The 20,045-nt window shown below is 44.5% G+C and overlaps 2 protein-coding genes across 18 annotated transcripts in view; one reads left to right on the forward strand and one right to left on the reverse strand.

Moving 5' to 3' along the window:
* Positions 1 to 1,142: 1,142 nt before the first annotated feature.
* LOC123029764 (zinc finger protein 436-like) lies at positions 1,143 to 11,860 on the reverse strand. 17 transcript variants are annotated; one of them, XM_044443050.1, is made up of 5 exons: positions 11,764 to 11,860; positions 9,919 to 10,108; positions 4,269 to 5,079; positions 2,259 to 2,443; positions 1,143 to 1,985 (listed from the first exon to the last, which is right to left on the reverse strand). In XM_044443050.1, exons 4-5 carry the CDS (start codon positions 2,419 to 2,421, stop codon positions 1,159 to 1,161), a joined length of 990 nt encoding a protein of 329 aa, XP_044298985.1. In that variant the 5' UTR covers positions 2,422 to 2,443; positions 4,269 to 5,079; positions 9,919 to 10,108; positions 11,764 to 11,860; the 3' UTR covers positions 1,143 to 1,158. The 17 variants fall into 17 exon arrangements, with proteins under 17 accessions (XP_044298985.1, XP_044298990.1, XP_044298988.1 ...); XM_044443055.1 differs by lacking the exons at positions 9,919 to 10,108; positions 11,764 to 11,860 and adding an exon at positions 11,698 to 11,736 and having other exon boundaries at positions 4,269 to 4,433; positions 4,997 to 5,079; XM_044443053.1 differs by lacking the exon at positions 11,764 to 11,860 and having other exon boundaries at positions 4,269 to 4,439; positions 4,997 to 5,079; positions 9,919 to 11,032.
* ASB8 (ankyrin repeat and SOCS box containing 8) overlaps positions 1,811 to 20,045 on the forward strand; it is a 31,935-nt gene continuing 13,700 nt past the window's right edge. Inside the window, exons 1-2 of the mRNA XM_044443068.1 lie at positions 1,811 to 1,947; positions 5,239 to 5,381. The gene's annotated coding sequence lies outside the window, so the exon portion shown is untranslated. The remainder of the gene's footprint in view (positions 1,948 to 5,238; positions 5,382 to 20,045) is intronic.

A 20,045-nucleotide genomic window follows, 5' to 3' on the forward strand; every position in this document is an offset into this window, starting at 1 on the left:
CTCCTGTTGAAAAAGTTTGAGGACCCCTGGTCAAAGCAGTCTCTTGGTTGCTGAAGCGGTCCAGGGCTGGTCATTGGTGCTTCTGAGCATGCCTTCTTGCTCTTTCCTCCTTTATGAGTGAACAAAGAGGCAGCATATGTGCCCCACCAACTCCTATTGTAGGCAGCAGCATCTCAGGCACCAGGCAGGTGGTCAGGGGGAGCCCAACAGCCTAGATGCCATGAATGGGCAATACTCAGTCCCCACAGCTGGGCAGGGCACTGAATGGTTCCATGAAGAAGTGGGCAGGAAGGGAAGATGCCCATATCCAGTCAGTGGCAAATGGGAAGGAGGTAACAGATTGGAATGACTTTTGGTTCCCACTCAGCAGAGCACACTTTCATTTGAGTATGTACAGGCTATGTAAAAAATTAAGTCTGCATGTGTGAATCGTGAGTGTGGGCAATGTGGCACCAACCAGCCAGAACAGTCACCTGGCCTTTTTGGTATTGCAGATCCATCACCTAGACACTTCCATTTCTGACACAGTAGCCAGGTTTCAATAACAATTGTACAGAACAGGAAGTAGTTAACTGGAGATAGAGAAACCAGCACTCCTGAGAGAAGGGGATGCAGAAAATTTTATTGACAAGGCTGATTTCAACCTCCCTCCCCCACCCCAAAACTGCCCTCACATCTCTGTTTGCTAATTATCTGTGCCCCTTCCCTGAGGCAACTTAATTCTGCTGAGCAGTACTCTCCCTCCTGGAATTCTGTCTTCCATCCAAAGCCCAAGAAGCCTGATTTTGACTGGTTCTCTTCTCCCTCCCTCCCCTTGTAGAGCTCTAGATAGGCTTCTAACTAAGGAATTGCCCCCACATTATGTACAACAGTAGGGTCTCCGGGTCTCAGAAGGTAGGTGGGGATTATGGCTGTGCAGGGTTTGGGCACCACAATCAAAGCTCTTTCCCAAAACACCCCTGAAGTCCAAGCTCTGTGCCAATCTCTTTCCTCTTCCCTTTGTTGCTGCTCGGTGGTTTTGCACACTGGTTCTCAGGTCCTGCGGCCTGGCCAAGGAAGACTCAGATTGCAGTCAAAGAGCCACCCTGGACTCCCACCTGTGGCCGAAGCTGTCAACCTGGGTGTACAGTTAGACTGTGGCCAGAGTGGGCCAAAGCCTCAACGCACAAAGATCGGCTTGTGTACGCGCTTGTGCCGGATGAGTGTGGTACTCTTTGTGAAGCACTCCCCACATTCCACACAAATAAAGGGCTCTGATGGGGTCACCCCATGGTGGGCGACACGGTGACGCTCCACCTCCGAAGGGGCACGGAAGCGCTGCCCGCACTCCGGACAGGGGTGGCCAATGGGGGAGTCCGTGTCGTGGCGAAGGCGCTGGTGCTTGACCAGGCCGGCAGTGTGCGCAAAGCCCCGGCCACACTCCGGGCAGCGGAAGGGCCGGGCGCCCGTGTGTGTCCGCCGGTGCTTGGCCAGGTTCTTGCTCTGAGTAAAGCTGCGGCCACAGTCCCCGCAGGTGTAAGGGCGCTCGCCGGTGTGGATGCGCTGGTGCTGGATGAGGTTGGAACTCCAGCTAAAGCTCTTGCCACAGTCACGGCAGACGTAGGGCTTCTCACCCGTGTGCGTGCGCCGGTGCTGCACCAGGTGAGAGTTCTGAGAGAAGCTCTTGCCGCAGTCGGAGCAGGTGCTGGGGCGCTCCCCCGTGTGCGTGCGCTGATGCCGCAGCAGCTTTGACCAGTGGCTGAAGCTCTTGCCACACTCATTGCAGATGAAGGGGCGCTGCTTGCCGGGCCGTGAGATGACTGCAGGGGCTCCCACGACCTCGCCGTCGCCGTAACTGCCAGGGGCCAGCGGGCCCCCCTGCCGTTCTGCAGCTGACCCGTCCTGCTGGGAATTGGCCTTCCAGTTCGGCTGTCCATGTGTGGTGGGCTGGATGGACTCATGTTCCAGGTAATCATCCTCACCCTCACTCATCGCACCTTTGTCAGCTGCAGGGGAAGAGAGCCATGCACATCCATCACAAGAGTAATGCAGCAGCAGCTGCAGGGTGCCCAGGTGTTTAAAAAGGGCCCTCTTATGGAATCTTGCACCCTCTTATGGGCAGGGCTGTATGTCACAACGGCCACGTGCAGCCCTTCAAACACTGCCAGACTACAGCTCCCATCACCTCCACCCACTGGCGATTCTGGCTGGGGCTGAGAGGAATGAAAGAGTCCCCAACAACTGGAAGAGTGCAGCCTCCCCAACCTTCCGTGAGGTACCTGTGTTAAAAAAAATCCTGTACCCAAGCAGTTCAAATGTTATGCAGGAGCCACTTATGCAACTTGCATTAATTATGCTCTGCACATTTTTCCCAGTCTGCATAGTTTCTTCTTCCATCCTTATTACATTTTTGTAACTGGCTGAGCAAAGCAAGTTCGGCATTCTTTGTCTGTAGTCTGGCAAACTAAAGAGAAAGATTCTGCAATGAATTTTTCATTTTGCATCTGTCCAAAAACATGCTCTACTTTTCAGATTCATATATTCCTTTGTTCCCCATCTTTCTAGCAAGATAAATGGCACTCAGGGTGACTTATAAATAAAACAAGATTAAAATAATAACACAATCACTATTTATTTACATTAATAGCCCACACTTTTTCCTCTTGCAAGGAACCCAGGTCAGCTTACATGGTCCCCTTCCAGTTCAGCCACCCACTTGACAGCCTTGAATAGTCCAACTGGGCATTTACACAGATGGCAATCTCCCATCTGAAGCTGGCCACCTGCTCACCCCCTTGTGCCCATTTTCAAGGAATGATGTAACATATGCAGTCATGCAAAATCTGAAGCAAGGCCTCTTCAACACATTCGCTAAACCCTGATAAGGAACTAAGAAAGATGGAGAGCTTCCGAACTTCCATATAGCCTGAAGTGCCTGATCCTGCCTAATCTTGGAAGATAAGCAGTGTTGGGCTGGACTGAAATCTGGATGAGTGACTTGAGTCCTGCACCGAGCAGGCAGTTAGATCTGATGGCCTGCTAGGCCCCTTCCAGCTCTGTGATTCTATGAGAGTACTCAAGTTCTACCTTCAACCTCTACAAATCTTAATCACTCTTCAGGCTGCTGAGTTTAGCAAGCTTTGTCCACTTTATATCTACACAGTAATGAGAACTCCTCCTCCTCTGTCCCAATTACCAATACCAGGCAAGGAGGCTAGATTCTGCACTCGATATCATGTGCTGTGCCTTCACTGTGCTTTAGCAGATTAATGCAATGTGCACAACTCTGCTTGCAAATAGGAAACAGTGGATTCGTGAGGAGCCACACTCGCTCAGATTGCCATCTCCATGTCCAACAGCACTTGCTGGCTGAATTGTTTACCCTCCTTTCTTGGGAAACAGCTTCTACTGCCTGGACTGGCAATAGCGGGCATTTTAGAAATATGTTTATATTTTCTTACTGGAACGGCTGAAGTGAAGTGGGAACCTCTTGCTACCACCATCTTGATTTCCCATGAACAGCTCTGGGAGTACTCCATAGCTATTAAAAAACCTGCTGAACTCTACCAGGCAGAGAGAAGTCTCATTATATATGGGCACACCACTACGAAGCATGTACATATGTAGTGTATGTGGAATATGACCTAAATATACAACAACTGAAGGCTAGTGAATAAACTTACTGAAAGAGCTGAGAGCTATAACATGCAAAGTATTGTGAAACACTCCCCACATACACGAAGTTCTACATTACTGGATATAAGTGCATCTTTCTAAATAAATACCATAGTGACAAAGAAAGCAAAATGACAGGCAATGGCAATCATATTCTGCTTCACTGAATCTAAGAGACCTTGAAAGAGGGTGTGAAGCAGTGATTAGATTATCGGCCTAGGACTCAGGAGAGCCAGGTCTTAGTTCCTACTCAGCCATGAAGCTCACTGGGTGACTTTGGGTCAGACACTGATTTTTAGCCTCACCTGCCTCACAAAATTAATTGTAAAGGAGGAAGAGGATCATTTAAGCTGCCTTGGGTTCCTTACAAGAAGAAAAAAATGAGATATAAAGATAATAAATAAATAAAGACTTCATTAGGTGCTGTTGCTAATTAGCCAAAAGTGTGGATTCATATACACACATCTTTTAGTTCTTTTCCAGAAAGGACAGTAAGCTCCCTAAAAGCCAAAGTCTTCTTTAAAAACTTTCTCAAATTCTCTCCAGTAACACAAAGCCAAGACAAGTCTGTTGTCTGCTGTTTAATATTGGCAAGAGTAATAAAATGGGCATACAAATCTGCATATCAGGATCCAGAGGTTAAAAAGCGTGGAGGTGTCCACTTGAGCATTTATTTCTTGCCCTGTAGTGTTTGCAATGGGTGTGCTCCTTTTCTTCAGCTTGGTGGGCAACTTCAGGAGGGGTGAGGGTCATTCATCCTTGTTTTTGCAGGTTGTACTCTTGCACTCCCAAAAAAATTGGGAGGGGAGTAAAAAATAAAAACAAAATGTCATTTGTAACTGCTACAGAGTCCTAGGAGTGTCAAAATTAGCAAACAAGCAAGCTAGTTTTGACACTTTTGGTGTGCCATAGCAACTCTGGAAGCCATTTTGTTTGATTTTTTTGGTTAACATTTATTATATTATTTATTTCAATTTGTATGCTGCTACAACAGCCCATATCTGGGCTCGCTGTTTTGGGGTGTTCCAAATTTCAGGGGGTGGCAGGGGGCTGGCCCTGCAGGTCTGGAGGCTGCAGGTCACATCTTGCTCACCCATGGGTAAGAGTATTAGAGGAAGGGAGAGTCCTAGGTTCAAATTGCCACCCAGTCAGAAAGCCTACCAGATTTTGGGCTGGTTTTTATACTCCCTAAGTCTATAGGATTGTTGGGTAAATAATATGGGAAGGGAGATGGACATTGTATTCAGCCCTTGTCTCCTTGAAGAATGGGCAGGATATTCACCCAAGATTCTGTAGCTGGCCCTGAGGGTGTCCCTTGTGTAAACTCCCCTTGAAATCCTACCAGCTTCTGAGCTGTGGATGTCCACACTGCCTGGATGTTCATGCTCCATCTCAAAGGGAAGATTTTTTCAAGCCAGAATGCTTCTGTTCTAGGGAAAATAAGAAATGGTTAGAGAAATGGTCCAATATTTGCAGGGTTGGTATTAAGATACACAAAATAGCAAAGCTGGGTTAAAGAGCAAGACTGGCATGCCCAGCTATGGTCTGAAGTCACATGGACTCCCCTTTGATTGTCTCTTCTAGTGGGCTTCACGGCAGCACAGAGAGGCCTACATAGCTCTCCTAATCTGTGGTCTTCCACTGGTGTGGGGTTGACTTGGACACAGCAAAGCACCAGGGCTGAGGACCACAAGGAAGCCACATTTCTGCTCCAGATGACCTGCCCCGTAAGTGCAAATGGGTGGAGGCAGCTCAGCACTCGCCCCAATGTACTTGACACATGTTAAGAACTTCCCTTTGAACTATCTCACGTGTTCCAAGGGTTGAGCCCCAACCTTGAAATCTTACCAGATATGCCAAAGGTGAGTTATCCCAGATCCACAGTACACAGAACAGCTTCCCCCAGCTGAGTGCCCTTCTCATGCAGTGGACTGTCACTCCAATGCTTGGCCTCAACACACCTGGAGGGCACAAGGCTGGGACACAGTATGACCCTGACCTGTATTATAAGCACCATCTCTGGTTGCGAACATGAGAATTCCTTCTGTATCATATGATGGGGAATGAGCTCCTTTGTTCTGAATTACAGGAAAAGTGTAGGGCAGCTGTACCCAATGCTGGTGTGTTCTAGATATATGGGCCCACAACTACCAGCTTCCTTAAACCAGATGAGGGTGATGGGAGTTGAAATCCAAAAGACCTACAGGACATGAGGCAGGTGCAGACTCAGTCTTTTCACATGGGCCAGGAAGCCAAAGGAGCTGCCCAGGTCCCCTGTAAGAATTTGCACAAGCAAAAGCTCGTTTTTTGCTTTTCTCCACTTTAGCAGGTAGCTTCTATGCTTTCTCTCAAGCTGCTTCCCCAAACCCACATCAGGAGCATGCAAATATGTGCCATCCTGGCTTGAAAACATATGGCTTGGGTATGCCCAAACCAAATTATAACTTTCTGTAGTCTAGTCGGCAGTTACTGGTGCCCTAAGGGGCAGGAGGACAACCAAGCACTGAATTAAAAAATACAGGCACTGTATGTATGTATCCATCTCAAGAGTAATTCTTTGTAGAATCAAAAACACACAGCCCTGGAAGAGATGCACTACACCACCAAATATAACCTTGGCCCACTTCCCACTAAAGTCGGACATGAATTATCAAGTCAAATCCAGTGCCAGAAGTTGGCAAAGCAGGAACTCCCAAAATGCCCCTGAGGAATAACTGCGTGCTCATCTCCTGTGATATAGCCACTTAGGGCATGAGGTAAGCTTGCCAGTTCTTCCAGTATAGATGATCATGGCCATAATATCACTTTAAAGAACAAACATTAAAAAATAGCATTTCCACCACTGATTTCTGCATGCCAAGTTGCTTAGAGCACAACAGCAGGAATCAGTTTCCTTCTCTGATTAGTTGGCAAGGCAGATTTCCCCTTTTCAACATGCCCACATATATGGCAATCTGAAGCCCTGCACCAACTATCATCCAAGGATTATATGGCCACTAGCAACAGGTCCTTTTCATCTGTGGCACCCAGATTCCTACCCCAGGGAGGTCCTTCTGGATTCTTCTCCTTCAGGAAACAAGTTAATAAGGCAATGCTGCTTAACAATGCTTTGGAGGGAGGGAACAGATTGCTCTTTGCAGATGCTTCCGTTTTTGTTTCCAGCTTGGATTGTTCTCAGTCATGGTTATATCTTGGTTTCCTGTTTTACTTTTGCTTTACATGGTATCAGAAACTTTTGCTTTACGTGGTATTTGTTGGTCACCACTTCCAGAAGAAACTCCCTCCCTGTCTCCTGTCCCTACTGCAAGCAAACAGGAAGGGCACAATGTGTACAGCAGGGAACAAGAATGGGGCCTTCATGGGACATAAGCCAGGAATAATATAATTGAACCAGAGAGCCAGTGCAGAACACTGGTTAGAATGTTGGACTGGCACTCCAAAGAACTGGGTTCTAGTCCCCACTCAGTCATGAAGCTCACAGGGTGACTTCGGGCTAGTCACAGGCTCTCCACCTAATCCTCCTCACTGGGTTTATTTTATTAATTTATTTAAAACTTTTATATGGGTGTTGTTGTAAGGATAAAATGGGGAGGAGGAGAATCTTGCAAAAGTTGGGTCCCTTAGAAAAGGGTGAAAGGTGGGTTATTAATACACTAACAGTAATGCTGCTCTGTATAATGCTCTTGGGTATGGGACAGGAGCTAATGGGGAAGGTGAGCACCTGACAGGCAGATGAACCCGTCCATGTCAGGGGCTGGAGAGTCTGAGCACATGCACAAACACACACATGCACACCCACAGAAACTTTGCATGCTGTTTGTCCGCTGATTTATTTGTAGCCTCTTCTTATGCAATATTTAAGCACCAATCCTTCATGGACAATTAGTTACAGTGCAGTCCTATTGACTTTCCTGAATCTCTTGGAAAATTTTGATACTGTCAACCATAATATGCTCAATTGACTCTGGGAATAGTAAAAAATAGTGATATGACTTCTTATTGTAGGATCTTTTCCAGGCAGTGCCTGGTGGTGGAGAGGACTTCCTGCTCAATTTGCCCTTTGAGTCAGGTGAGGCAGGGTTAGTGTTGGACTGGTGCTTGGAAGCAGTAGTGGAGTGGATATGGGCCAGTAAACTTGGACGAAATCCTGACAGCTGGTGGCTGGGAGGTTCTTGGGTCTATGAATGAGATAAATGGCTATTCCACATGGGGTTGCATTATCCCCAGAAAAGCAGGCCTGAGATGCTCTCTGATCCAATTGAACCATTGCAGAGCCCTTTGAGCCGAACCCAATAGTGTCCACTCTTCCTCAGTGAAACATGCAACCACCTCCTCAAAGGTCAACAGACCCAGTATGGCAAATGCATAGCAACTCTTTCCACCCCTTCATAAATTGGAAAAGCAAATGAATTGCTGACCCTGTTCTGTCACCAAGCAGAGAAGCAGCTCCACACAGTTCTCCTGAGCAGTGGCAATTGTGTGCTGGCCAACGCAGCCTTCTCTCTGTTGGAAAACCAGGTAGCTGCTTAGACCACCATGCCCCATATCTGCTCCCCTTGCTGCATTTCGACTGCTGCTTGGGAACAGCTTGCCATTGCTCACTCTATGACCCAGGCCTCCATCTCCAGGGGCGGATCACATAGGACCTGCTCATGGAACACCCAGCCCAGCCTCTGAGCTTTTGGCTCCTTTTCTGGCTTTGGCCCATAAAGACAAAGATGGTAAGAGCTAGCTACAAAACTCCCAGGGGCTCTACCCCTAATGGGAGCAAAACTTCGAAGTGCTCCTACTGTATGTTTTGGTGGGTGGCAGAGTTGGCACCTCTTGCTGAAGTCACAAGCCCTTCTGTATGCATCTGTTACACTTATCAGATGGAAATATGTTTTGTAAGAAGCATTGCAACTGGGGCACCTCCCAAATCAGGGAAACTGACTTTTCAGTTCTGGCTCTTTGGCCTAAGCCAACAGTATAACCCAGAGCAAAACAGGAACCTCTTTCTATACCCACCCAAATGCTGTCACCAAATAATATGGCATATTGAATCCCCATAATAAATGCATTATCTAGTTTAGTATGCAGTATTTTAATGGTGTGTTATTCATTAATGAACCATGGATACCAACTGACTGCATCAGTAAGTGCACAATCTTCTACATGTTTAGACAGGAAAAAAAAATCCTACAATTTCCAGTGTACCCTGCCAGCCATGCTAAGTGGAGTACGTTTGGAGTTCTGGAATCTTCACTTGTCTATAAATGCATACAACTACACTTGAAACTTTAACATTAATTGAATCCAAAGGAGAATCTTGGTATCTCAGGAAATTACACATCATCATAGTATTGTAAATATTATTTATGGTAACTGAAATCAGATGAAATTAACATTTCATTATCCAAACAAAACTAATCATTGCAATAGCAAATGAATTATCTAATATTTAAATAGGTACCCTACTTGAATAACTTCATCCTTGCTTTTATTTTGGCAAGCTGACTTTTTGCTGACACTATACTTTGGCTTGTATATAAATGAAAAGCCAGCACTTTTTAGAGCACTGGGTTGTTGTGAATGACCCAGCATGCTAGTTCACACTACTCAATTTCTCCCAGCAAAAGCAGCCAAGGAACCCAGGGATTCTCCATACCTTGGCTGTTTAATGTGAGACCCTATCTTGGAACTCTGACTTTCCTCACCTGACAAGCTACGATTGGAACTCAGGACAAACCTGGTAAATGTGCCATTTAGCTGCTCTATTTAGCTGCTGACACTGACAGGAGCTGCCAAGCAGAAACAATTGAACAGCATGAATTAGTACCATGGCTCATTTATAAAAGTCCAGGATTTTTAAAACCAGGGTTGTAATTATATGAAAACCAGGCCTATGATACATTGGTTAAACATTGGAAGTTTTTAGGAAATCTTTTACCAGTTTCAATTTACTGACGATGCACTCATATGATGCAGCCAAACATACTTATTTTATTTAATTTAAAGATACTGCATTTATAGCCTGCTTTGTTTTCTCTCTCTCAAAGCATTTTGGGAACCTCATCTTCCTCTCTCCCACTATGGCCCACCACTTCCCCTACTTAAAGTGCATCACTTGGACTAGCCTGCTGGAAATTCTGGGAAGGGGCTTCTTATTTGACTCTGTCCTGCCTGAAGGTTAAAGGGGAATGATTGAGCAGGTGCTCATATATATATGTGAGAACAGCAACACACACTAGACTTCTTTCAAAAACTCAACTATGTTATTATTACAATTCATCGAGGAAATCCAAGAGGAAAAGAATTCAAACTGGAGGAAAGGAAGTAAGTGCAGCATAGCTAAGAATTGTCCCAGGTTTCATCTAGGCTCAAGGTTGTTCTGGCCTCTGAAGAGATTGCAGAGGCCCCACCATTCTTTCAAGATGCAAAAGTAGGACTGAGTCTTCTGTTTCACTCCCATGGCCTGTGAGTGGAGACAGAGTACAACAAGTGCAAGTTTTTTTGTTTACTAACCTTTGAAAATAAACCATTATGGTAGGAACTCTCAACTTTGTGGGGCTCTAGGGCAATTGCCTCCTTTGTCCCTTCTCTCACATACACCCTCAAGCCAATCCTGGGAAAAATAGGTCCATCCTTTTTAATAATATTCAGGCAAATGGATATTTGTGCAGAAGCAGATATAAAGAGTAACCAATACAGGAAACCCCAACTTGTTCTGAGTAGGAACTAAAGCCTGTAATCTGATTTCCAAAAAGCTGCATAGTCAAACCTTTGGTGTTCAATGTAGCCTCAAAACAAGGTTGCTACATGTAAATTTGGCACAATATCCAGATTTGGGGGGGGGGGGGCGACCATTACAGCATCGATGAACTAGCTGCAACCAGGTATATGCACAGGGATCTAGCACTGCTGAAGACAAAAAAGTATTGTAAAACAGGGCCCTCATACCTACAGCTATTACCCCTAATTATATCAAACTGCAACTAAAAATACCAGAATCACTGTATTAACTCACTGCACCCAGCACGGGGGGTTGGATGCAGATTTCGGTCCATACAACTTGACTGTGGATTTAGACCTTGCCCTTTCATCCCCATGTCAGCACCTCTGGCTCCCTACTACACAGATCCTACTGAATGGGATGAGCTGTAGGGAGGACAGAGGCACTTTTCACGAGTAGAGTCCTTCCACCACAGAAGACTGATCCTGGATCCAACCCAAGGACACTCAAAGACCAATATATTTCTTCTTCTTATACCCCAATAAGCCTCAGTCCGATACACACTTTCCTGGGGTTAAGTCCCAGAGAACGCAAGGGAGGGCACTTCTAAGTAAGTAATCCTGTGTTGAACTATACTATAAATCTGCTAATGTTTCTAATTACTTAATATTACAGAGACTACTTTTTAAATGAAATCTTATTTTTGAAAAGGGAAGACAGACTCACACCACCTTTGCAAATTGATTCGTATTGCTCCACTCAACATCTGCCCCGTAGGATAAGGAATTACCCTCCTCTCCCTCTTACTCAGCCCTACAAACCTCCAGCAGGATACCCTGAAGTCAGCGCAGAAGCACCCAGGGGCCGTAACTTTTAAATGACAGCTTTCCCTATAGCGCGGGGTGGCCATCTTGGGATCGAGCAATGTCATTTGGGGCAGCAAGCGAGCAGGAGGTGTGAGGGAAACGAGCAGAGAATGCCTCTCGAAATGTTGAGATCTTAAAAGCAGCTCGAGATCTTAAAAGCAGCTCTACATCTCAGAAGAGAAAACCATTGCCAGCTTGCACCGGAGGGAGAGAAAGAGAGAGATCGCAAGCGAGGAGGAGGAAGAGGAAGGAAACTATAACCAAGGATCGCAGTCGAAAGAGCTGATCAACCCAAAACCATGCAATCTTTTGCGTTGCGACTGACTGGACAAAGCAACGTTGCCCACTTGCATGGGGAGGGCGAGGAGGTCAAAGGAGAATCCATTCCCCAAATCACTTCCTAGAGACAATTATCCCCCCTCTCCTCCTTCTGACCCCCCCCCCATTCCTCGATTAAAAACTCACTTGCCCCGGGGGTGAAGGAGGCGAGGGAACCTCCCTGATGCTTCTAAGCAGCGAAGGAAGGCTTACCCAAGGCAGCGATCGCACTAAAGCTCAACTCCCAGCTCAAGTCAGGGGGCCGCTGGGAACAGGAAGGTCCCAGTTTTAATTTAATCCCCTATTCCTCCTCCTCTCGGCTGTATTTCCTGGTGATCGCTAGGAAGAGGGAGGAACTGGTGCCTCTATGGTTGAGGCGGCTATCCCTAAATGCTCTTTCTTAGACGGGAAGATTCAGTCATTGTATGTATGTGTATTTGGCTCTCTCCCCATCCCCACTGCAGGGATGGGGGTTACGGATTCACTCCTGCAAAAAAGTAGGTGAAAGACTCGCTTTCTTGGTTAGGAAACCCGCGGCGGTGGCTTGCTTGTTACAAACGGTTAGCAAAACCCATTTGACGAAGGGCGCAGGAGATTCCCTCCGGGATCAAAATAGGAAGTGTGCACCGCAAGCTCTTGGATTATAATGAACGGCGTACTTGCTTGAAAGTAAGTTTCTCCGATCTGACTTAGTGAAAATTTACTAGAAAGGGAAATGTGGGTGTTCCGCGCAGTTATCCTTTTCGGAATATTATTTATATATTATTAATACATATATTATAATAAATATTATAAATTAGCCATGTTAAGTCTTCGGAATACAAGTCCAAGAATTAAACATAGCACTGTCAGGGTCTCCTTACCAATGGCGGGAATGAACACTCGGACGTGCAGTAAGATTGAATCGCCTTGCACCGCAGCGTTTTTATTGGTGAGATCACCCAGGCTCCCTGCAGTTACGACAGCAAGCTATCGGGTAGTGGTCTCCACCGCCAACTACAAGCTTTTAGAACATATACAGAGTGTTTTATATGTTCTGAGTCACATGACATAGCCGCAGGGTGGATAATGACAAGGGGAACACAATCAAAAGAATGTGAGAGATCTGGCTCAATACAATAGCCTTGATTACAGAAGATTAACGATCACTGGGGCACCGGGATTATTGTGGGTCTTGGCATGCAAATGAGGGTGATTTTAGTACTGCTAGAAGAACCCGTCAGGCCGCCTTATCAGTTTTATTCGCTCTTAGCACAAGAATAGATAGGCGTTAACTTTCCTTGGGAGCCCCATTCTGCAAAGGTTTTTCCAACCAAGGTAGTAGCCATCTCTTAAAGCAACAGCTTTGAAAATAACACTAAACAGAAGCCTGTATTGTAATTCTTTCTGAGAAATCATGGAAGAGATGTTCCAGGTTTGATTTTATAACACAAATAAGCAACCCTTTTCTACCAGGATTTATCTGAATTTTCCCAACAGCCACCATGCCTACTGACTTGGAGATGTAAAGAACTTTATTCAGGTTCAAATTTATTTAATTGGTTTTAATTCTCTCTTTTTCTAAGAACTGCTCCCTTTAATTAGTTGAATTCCTTCTTAAGAAACTGAAGTTTGTAGCTTATTTAAGAAGCAAAAAATCTCACTTGCAGGCAATTTTTATGAGCTAGTTACAGCATTTGTAGAGGAATGCTGACACAGCATTCCTTCCACTAGAAAAATTTCTTCTCTGTTACTGTTAAATGCCATCAAGTCATCTCCAACTTATGGTGACCCTATGAATAAGCACCCTCCAAAATGTTCCATCCTTGACAGCCCTGCTCAGCTCTTGCAAATTCAACGCTGTGATTTCCTTTATGGAACAGATGCATCTCATATTTGGTCTTCCACTTCTTCTGCCTTTGACTTTCCCTGGCATGATTGCCTTCTCCAGTGTGTCTTGCCTTTTCAAGATATGCCCAAAGTATGACAGATTCAGTTTACTCTTCACTTTTTGCTTCTGGGAAAGTTCTGGGTTGATTTGATCTAGAGCCCACTTAGCAAAGTTCTCCTCCAGTACCCTGTTTTGACCACATCAATTTTTTTCCTGTCAGCTTTCATTTCCATACATAATGATGAAGAATTCAGTAGTGTGAATAATCTTGGCCTTGGTCTTCAGTGAAACATCCTTATATTTTATTATCTTTTCTAGTTCTTTTTTCGCTGCCCTTCCAAATCACAGTTGTCTTCAAATTTCTTAGTTGCAGTCTCCCTTTGAATTGATGACTGTGCCAAAATAGGCAAAATCTTTCACAACTGTAATTTCTTAATTGTCATGATTTTTGATATCTTAGTGTTCAGCTTCAGTCCAGCTTTTACACTTTCTTTTTTCACTTTCATCAGGAAAAGTTTCAATTCATTGCTGCTTTCTACTAGTACAAAGGTATCACCTGTCTATCTTAACTTACTGATGTATCTTCCACCAGTTTTCATACCTTCTTCTTTTGACCTGAAACCAGCTTTCCTTATAAAATTTTTTGCAAATATATTGGACAGGGCAATAAAATGCATGCTTGTTTGATGCCTTTGCCCACAGGAAATCATTCTGTTTCTCCATATTCTGTTCTAACTGCATCAGGACAATCAAATGGTAGGGCACACCCATTTCTTTCGGAACTATCCATTACTCCTCATGATCCACACAGTCCTAAGCTTTGCTATAGTCTATGGAATGACGATCTTCCAAAATTCTTTGGTGCACTCCAACAGCCAACATATATTTGTGATATGATCTTGAGTGCCCCTTCCTTTTTGGAATCCTGCTTGAATATCAGGCATTTCTTATTTTATATATAGTAAAATTCCTTATTGCAATACTTCAAGCGTCACTTGCCTTGCATGGAAAATTAAACTCCTTTGCATCTCTTTTCAAAGGGACTGAAAGGATTGGAGTATTATATGTTTCTCGCCTGAGTGCTATTGTTTCGTTTTCCATATTTTTTTTAAGGATTTGGGCAGATTCTGTCATTGCAGCTTGGAATATTTCTATTGTACCCTATCTGCTCCTGTTGCTTTGTCCCTTCTAAGTGCTTTCACAGCAGGCTTCATTTCACTTTCCAATATTCCATTTTCTTTCTCATGGATTCCTCTTCAAAGGAGTCTCTCTTTTTATCTCTTCTGCATATTTCTTCTGTACATTCTTTCCACTTTCTCTATATTTTATCCTGGTCAGATGGTATGTTCCTCTGTTAGTCTTTCAACATTCCTGACCTGGGTTTGAATTCTCTTTTGGCTGCTAAATTTTCTGGAAGAGGTCACTTGGCCTTTGCTGTTTTGTTGTTCTCTTCTATTTCTTTGCACTGGCCATTGTAACAGACCTTTTTGTCTCTATGTGATAGTCACGCAAAAGTTGCATTCAAGTTTCTGATTCTATTTCTGTCACCTTTTGCTTTTGCTTCTCACTTGCCCTTAACAATTGCAATTGTTAAAAAAACAATTTCTGCTGTCACCCATCTAGCCTTTTTCTTTCTTTCTGCTGCAGGATGATGATGATGACAATGATGATGATTTTGGTGCATTCTTTCCCTGAAACCATGTCTTTGGTTTCAGTCCACAGTTCTTTTGGTTCACAGTCAGTTGATATTAGTATTTTTGTTCTGTACATCTCCAGAATAGGCATTAATGTCAGATATTAAAAGACTGGTCATAGCTAGTTCTATTGATTCTACAGACCCTTTCAAGGTCCAGAGATTTCAAAGAAGAAAAGTAGGCTCCTTTGGGGTCCTTCCTTAGGGATGTTGGTAGACTTGAGAGTAGACATATGAAGCAAATGGCACCTTATTGTATCCAAAGTCTGGGGTAGAAATTATCTGTGGAAATGTCAAAAGCTGCGGTATCTGTGCTTAGTGTCAGAGTCTCTTTACCAACTGGGAGAATGAACACTCGGACCCGCAGGGGAGATTGAATCACCTTGAATCCCAGTGTTTTTTTTGGTGAGATCACCCAGGCCCCCTGCAGTTACTTAAGCTACTGGGTAGTGGTCTCCACCGCCAACTACAAGCTTTTAGAACATACATAGGATGTACATACACAGAGTGAATATACACAGTGTCTGTGTGACATGACATAGCAGCTGATGAAGCAATGACAAAATAAGGGGAACACAGTGAAGGTGTATGTGAGAGAAGGAACGCAGTGGCAGTGCAGTGAGGACTATGAGAGGTCTGCAGAGGAGACTTAATACAAATAATAGCCTTGATTACAGGAGATTAACATAATGATCACTGAGGCACAGGGATTATTGTGGGTCTTGGCAATCAAATGAGGGTGATTGCAGTGCTATTAACCTGGCAGCCTTATCAGCTCTTACTGTTCAGCAAAAACAATAGCCCTGGCAGCTTCTCAGGCAAGCTATGAGTTCCCACTTCTTAAAGTAACAGCAAATACTGAATCAGGGGTCCTCAGACTTTTTCACCAGGGGGCCAGTTGAAAGCTGCCAGTGCTGTGCAAGAGCCGGAAAGCACGAGGTTGGCGTGTGCGTGTGTGCGCGCTGAGGTGGAGGTGGGGTGCGTGGTAAGGCGTGGTGAGGCAAGGCGGGGGCGGGAACACACCGCGAGGTGGGTGCATGAGGCAGCGTAGCGGCTGGCTTGCTTGGAGATCGTTTTCTCTGAGCGAGCAAACCGCTGCCTCCCCGTGCATGGGATGAGGTGGGCGGTGGCGGGTGCGCACATGGGCGTGCATGCGGTGGGTCCAAATGGGCATGGCAGGCTGGATCTGGCTCCCGGGCCGTAGTTTGAGGACCCATGTGCTAAACAGTAACCTGGCTTGGAAGTTCTCTTGCTTTGAGAAAGACGTGCGGAGATGTTGCAGGTCTGATTTTATAACACAAAGGCACATATAAGCAACCTTTTTCTACCAGGATTTATCTGAATTTTCCCAACATTAGCAACCTGTGAGTAAGTCCCGTTGTCAGTGTACACATTTAGAATGGCTGGCAATCCCTCTCATTAAGGATTGCCAGCTTTTTTCCTGGCAGTGCTCCTTTTCCCTATAAACTGTCCACTTCACATGCAGAAATTTGGCGGGTGTTTAGGAAGCTACATTGGTTCATGTTGTCTGGAACTTGACTATTCTGTCCAGCAGTGCTTCTGTAAGACAGCCTTCCCTTCCATCATCTGCTTCCTGGCCCGTCTAACTGGAGCTGCCCAAAATTGAACTTCCTTTTGTTTTCTGTTTTTTTTTTTTTTCCATGCAGTGTATAAGCTCTGCCACTGAACTACAGTCTCACTCCCTTTAGAATGAGTGGTTAATCTCCAGGAAATCTTTGTCTGATAAGCATTCGTTTATGGGCAACAGAGCCCAGCCCATGTTGCTGTGGATTTATGTCTTCTGCAGGCTTTCATGTTTCACCAGTACACAGAAAAGGACCCCCTGCCCTTTTGGTGGTGTAGTCCTGGTAGTTCTTTTCCCATGGTGGATGAAGGAAGATCAGTGATGGTGTACCGAGAGTAGCCAACTGAACTTACTAGGAAAAAGAACCCTGGTCATGCTTCCTTCTGTGCTTTTAACAACTGATTCTGATTTACATGCAGCTGCAGATGACGCTTCTATAGGACAGACTTACATAATGACTCTCTGCCTTGTCTCCCGAACTAGTGACTTTTATAAGAACCCCCTCCCCTCAAAAAAAATCCCTCCCTGCAAAGCAGTCAATCATAAATTTATTTTTCATTAATTTAAAACATTTATAGATAAATAAATGTAGCAGTCCTAACACATTTTGAAAGGTGGGAGGAATCAAATGTTTACTGAACTAACCAAACCTGTATTTCATTAAAGAATGAGTTCCTATGTATCTTCAGTATGTATAACACCACTTAACATATCCAGGATTTTTTAGGACAGCCTTTCAAATAAAACAGGATGACTACCAGAAAGTGTGCCACATATAACTAAATATATGTCAGTCTTATATTTAATCAGAGTTCCTCTTGCTACCTTGCACAGGAACCCCAAAAATTTAAAGGGAAGCTGTTGGACTCAGATTTAAGCTGGATCAGCTGCTCTGGCACAAATGTATTCCCTCGTCCCACTCCTTCCCTCAGCAGCTTTTTTGGCTTCCTGAAATGCTACACAGAGAGTCAAGCTAATGATGTGGGCTGTAATGTGTTGAAGGATCCCCAAAAATCTGGGGGTTGAGCTCTATTCTATTCTAACTTGTATAAGTGATAGGTGTGAAAGGATGATTTGAAACAAGGGAATAAAGAGATTTAAAAGGGTAACAAAGAAAATTACTTAGCCCAAAAGAGGGGAGGGGCCAAAATCAGGTAGCACAAGGTATGGGGAAACAGGCATGTAGGCAGGAGGGCCAAATACTTCCTGATTGTTTATTGACAAGCTGGGCAGAACAAAATGAGCCTATTGTAGCCCACCGGGGACAGGGCTGGATTGGGAAGAAGGGTCGGTGTTGGGGCAGTGCGGAAAGAGTGTAAACTCTCAGTACCCTATTAGCCAATTAGGAGAAAGGAGGAGGGAACAAGCAGCTGGGAGCAGGGTTCAAAAGGGGTGTGTGAACATGTGCTCAGGTGAACTGAAAAATGGGAAGGAAATCATTCTTTTCTGTTCCCTTCATTGCAATAAAGTTTTAAAAAGAACTCTCTGCAAGCCTGGAATATTTTTATCTTCCAATGGAAAGGAAAGTGTTCATAACATAAGTGAAAAAGAATTGCCTCTAGTATCTGGGTGATGGCATCAATATTAGCAGGCAAAGCTTTTTCTACATAAAAAAGGCGTAATGATAAGCATCATGTATTTAATTTCTGTCTAATTTGCAGCTGGTAAAAGTCCAAGAGAACCTCAAGTTAGCAGCTGCACTCCTAAGTACTAAATTGTACCCCTCCCCCCCAAAAAAGAAATGCCTGTCGAGAGTACCAGTCCTTTGAGTTTCACCAAAAGGAGTGAGGTGGATATCATAATGATAATAGCATAAATATGCCTATCAAGCTTCAGTGTAATTTGCTCAATGCTCAAAAGAGGTATTGCACTATTGTACGTTTGAAATCTTTCTGTCTGTAAAGAGGGTGTGGGGTTAAGATGAGCTCTATCCAGACATTACTGAGAGCATGAAGGGAAGGAGAGAAGCAGATCATATGCAGTAACCTGCAGGGGCTATCTGGTTTAATGTTTGGCCAACTAAGAAAAGCCCTGATTTTCTGCTACTTGTGTCTAGTCTATCATTGCCCAGATTTTGCCTTTTGGGAGTGCGTTTTAAAAGTATTGCTAGTGTTGGGAAAATTCAGATAAATCCTGACAGAAAAAGGTTGCTTATATGTGCCTTATGTGTTTCATATGTGTTATGAAATCAAATCTGCACCCCTTTCACAGGAAGCACCGGATTTTCAAGCCAGGTTACTGTTTAGCATTTGCTGCTGATTTAAGAAGGGGGAACTGATAGCTTGCCTAGAAGCCACCAGGGATATTGTTTTGCTGATCAGAAAGAATGGATAAGGCTGCCAGGTTGACAGTACTTCAGTCACCCTTATTTGCATGCCAAGACTCACAATAATTCCTGTCCCTCAGTGATCCTTATGTTAATATCCTGCAATCAAATAACATTGTATTAAGCTCTCTCTGCAGAACCCTCCCCTTCTTTTGTGTTCCCCTTATTTTGTCATCAACTGCCCAACTGCTGAGCCCATGTGACTCAGAATCTATAAAACATTCTGTCTGGGTCTGGGTGATCTTTCAGTAAAACTGCTGAGGTTCAAGGTGAAAGGGATCTTTCCTAACTGAACCTGGTTATCCTTGTTGCAGCTGCCATTGAGGCTTCCTCAGATTTGCATGAGATCTGCCATCCTGCATGATCCTCTAAATTCTTGAATTGAATCTTGGCAGGCACACACAAATGCTAAGGCACCATCCAGTGCACTACCAGGAAAATTAAAAGTTTCCACCAGTGATCTTGTGGTTATTTATTAGATTTATATCACAGCTTTTCTTTTTTTAAGGAGGCAAAGCCGTTTTCATTGTTCTTCTGATGCTCTCAATCTTATATTACGTTAATTTGTTACATTATGGCTGTAATCCAAATTAGACCATTGGCCCCACTTAACTCACTGGGTTAAGTGTAAGCAAATATCACCCCCTATAGATCTCTGTGGAGCTATATGATGTCCATTGTGGTATTGGATGCATTGACTAATAATCCTGAACTCTACTGAAAGAGTGAGCAAAATTAAGCCTGTCTGAGCAGACTAGTTCTACAAATGTTAACCCAGAAGACAGTCCACTGAATTCAGGGGCAGGGTCTTTCTAGCAAACGTGTTTGGCAGGGATAGACAACTCGTAGCTCCCCTGGATTTTCGCCTACAACTCCCATGATCCGTCACCATTGGCTATGATGGCTAGGACTGTTAGTTAGTGTAGGACAAAACATCCGGAATCCACAATTTGGCCCAGCGGGGTAATGTTTAATATTCCAGTCTTTGACAGCAGCCGACGAGACCATACCTAGGGCAGCG

Source organism: Varanus komodoensis, unplaced genomic scaffold (assembly GCF_004798865.1).
Source record: "Varanus komodoensis strain SLA01 unplaced genomic scaffold, ASM479886v1 scaffold41, whole genome shotgun sequence".
NCBI classification, from domain to species: domain Eukaryota; kingdom Metazoa; phylum Chordata; class Lepidosauria; order Squamata; family Varanidae; genus Varanus; species Varanus komodoensis.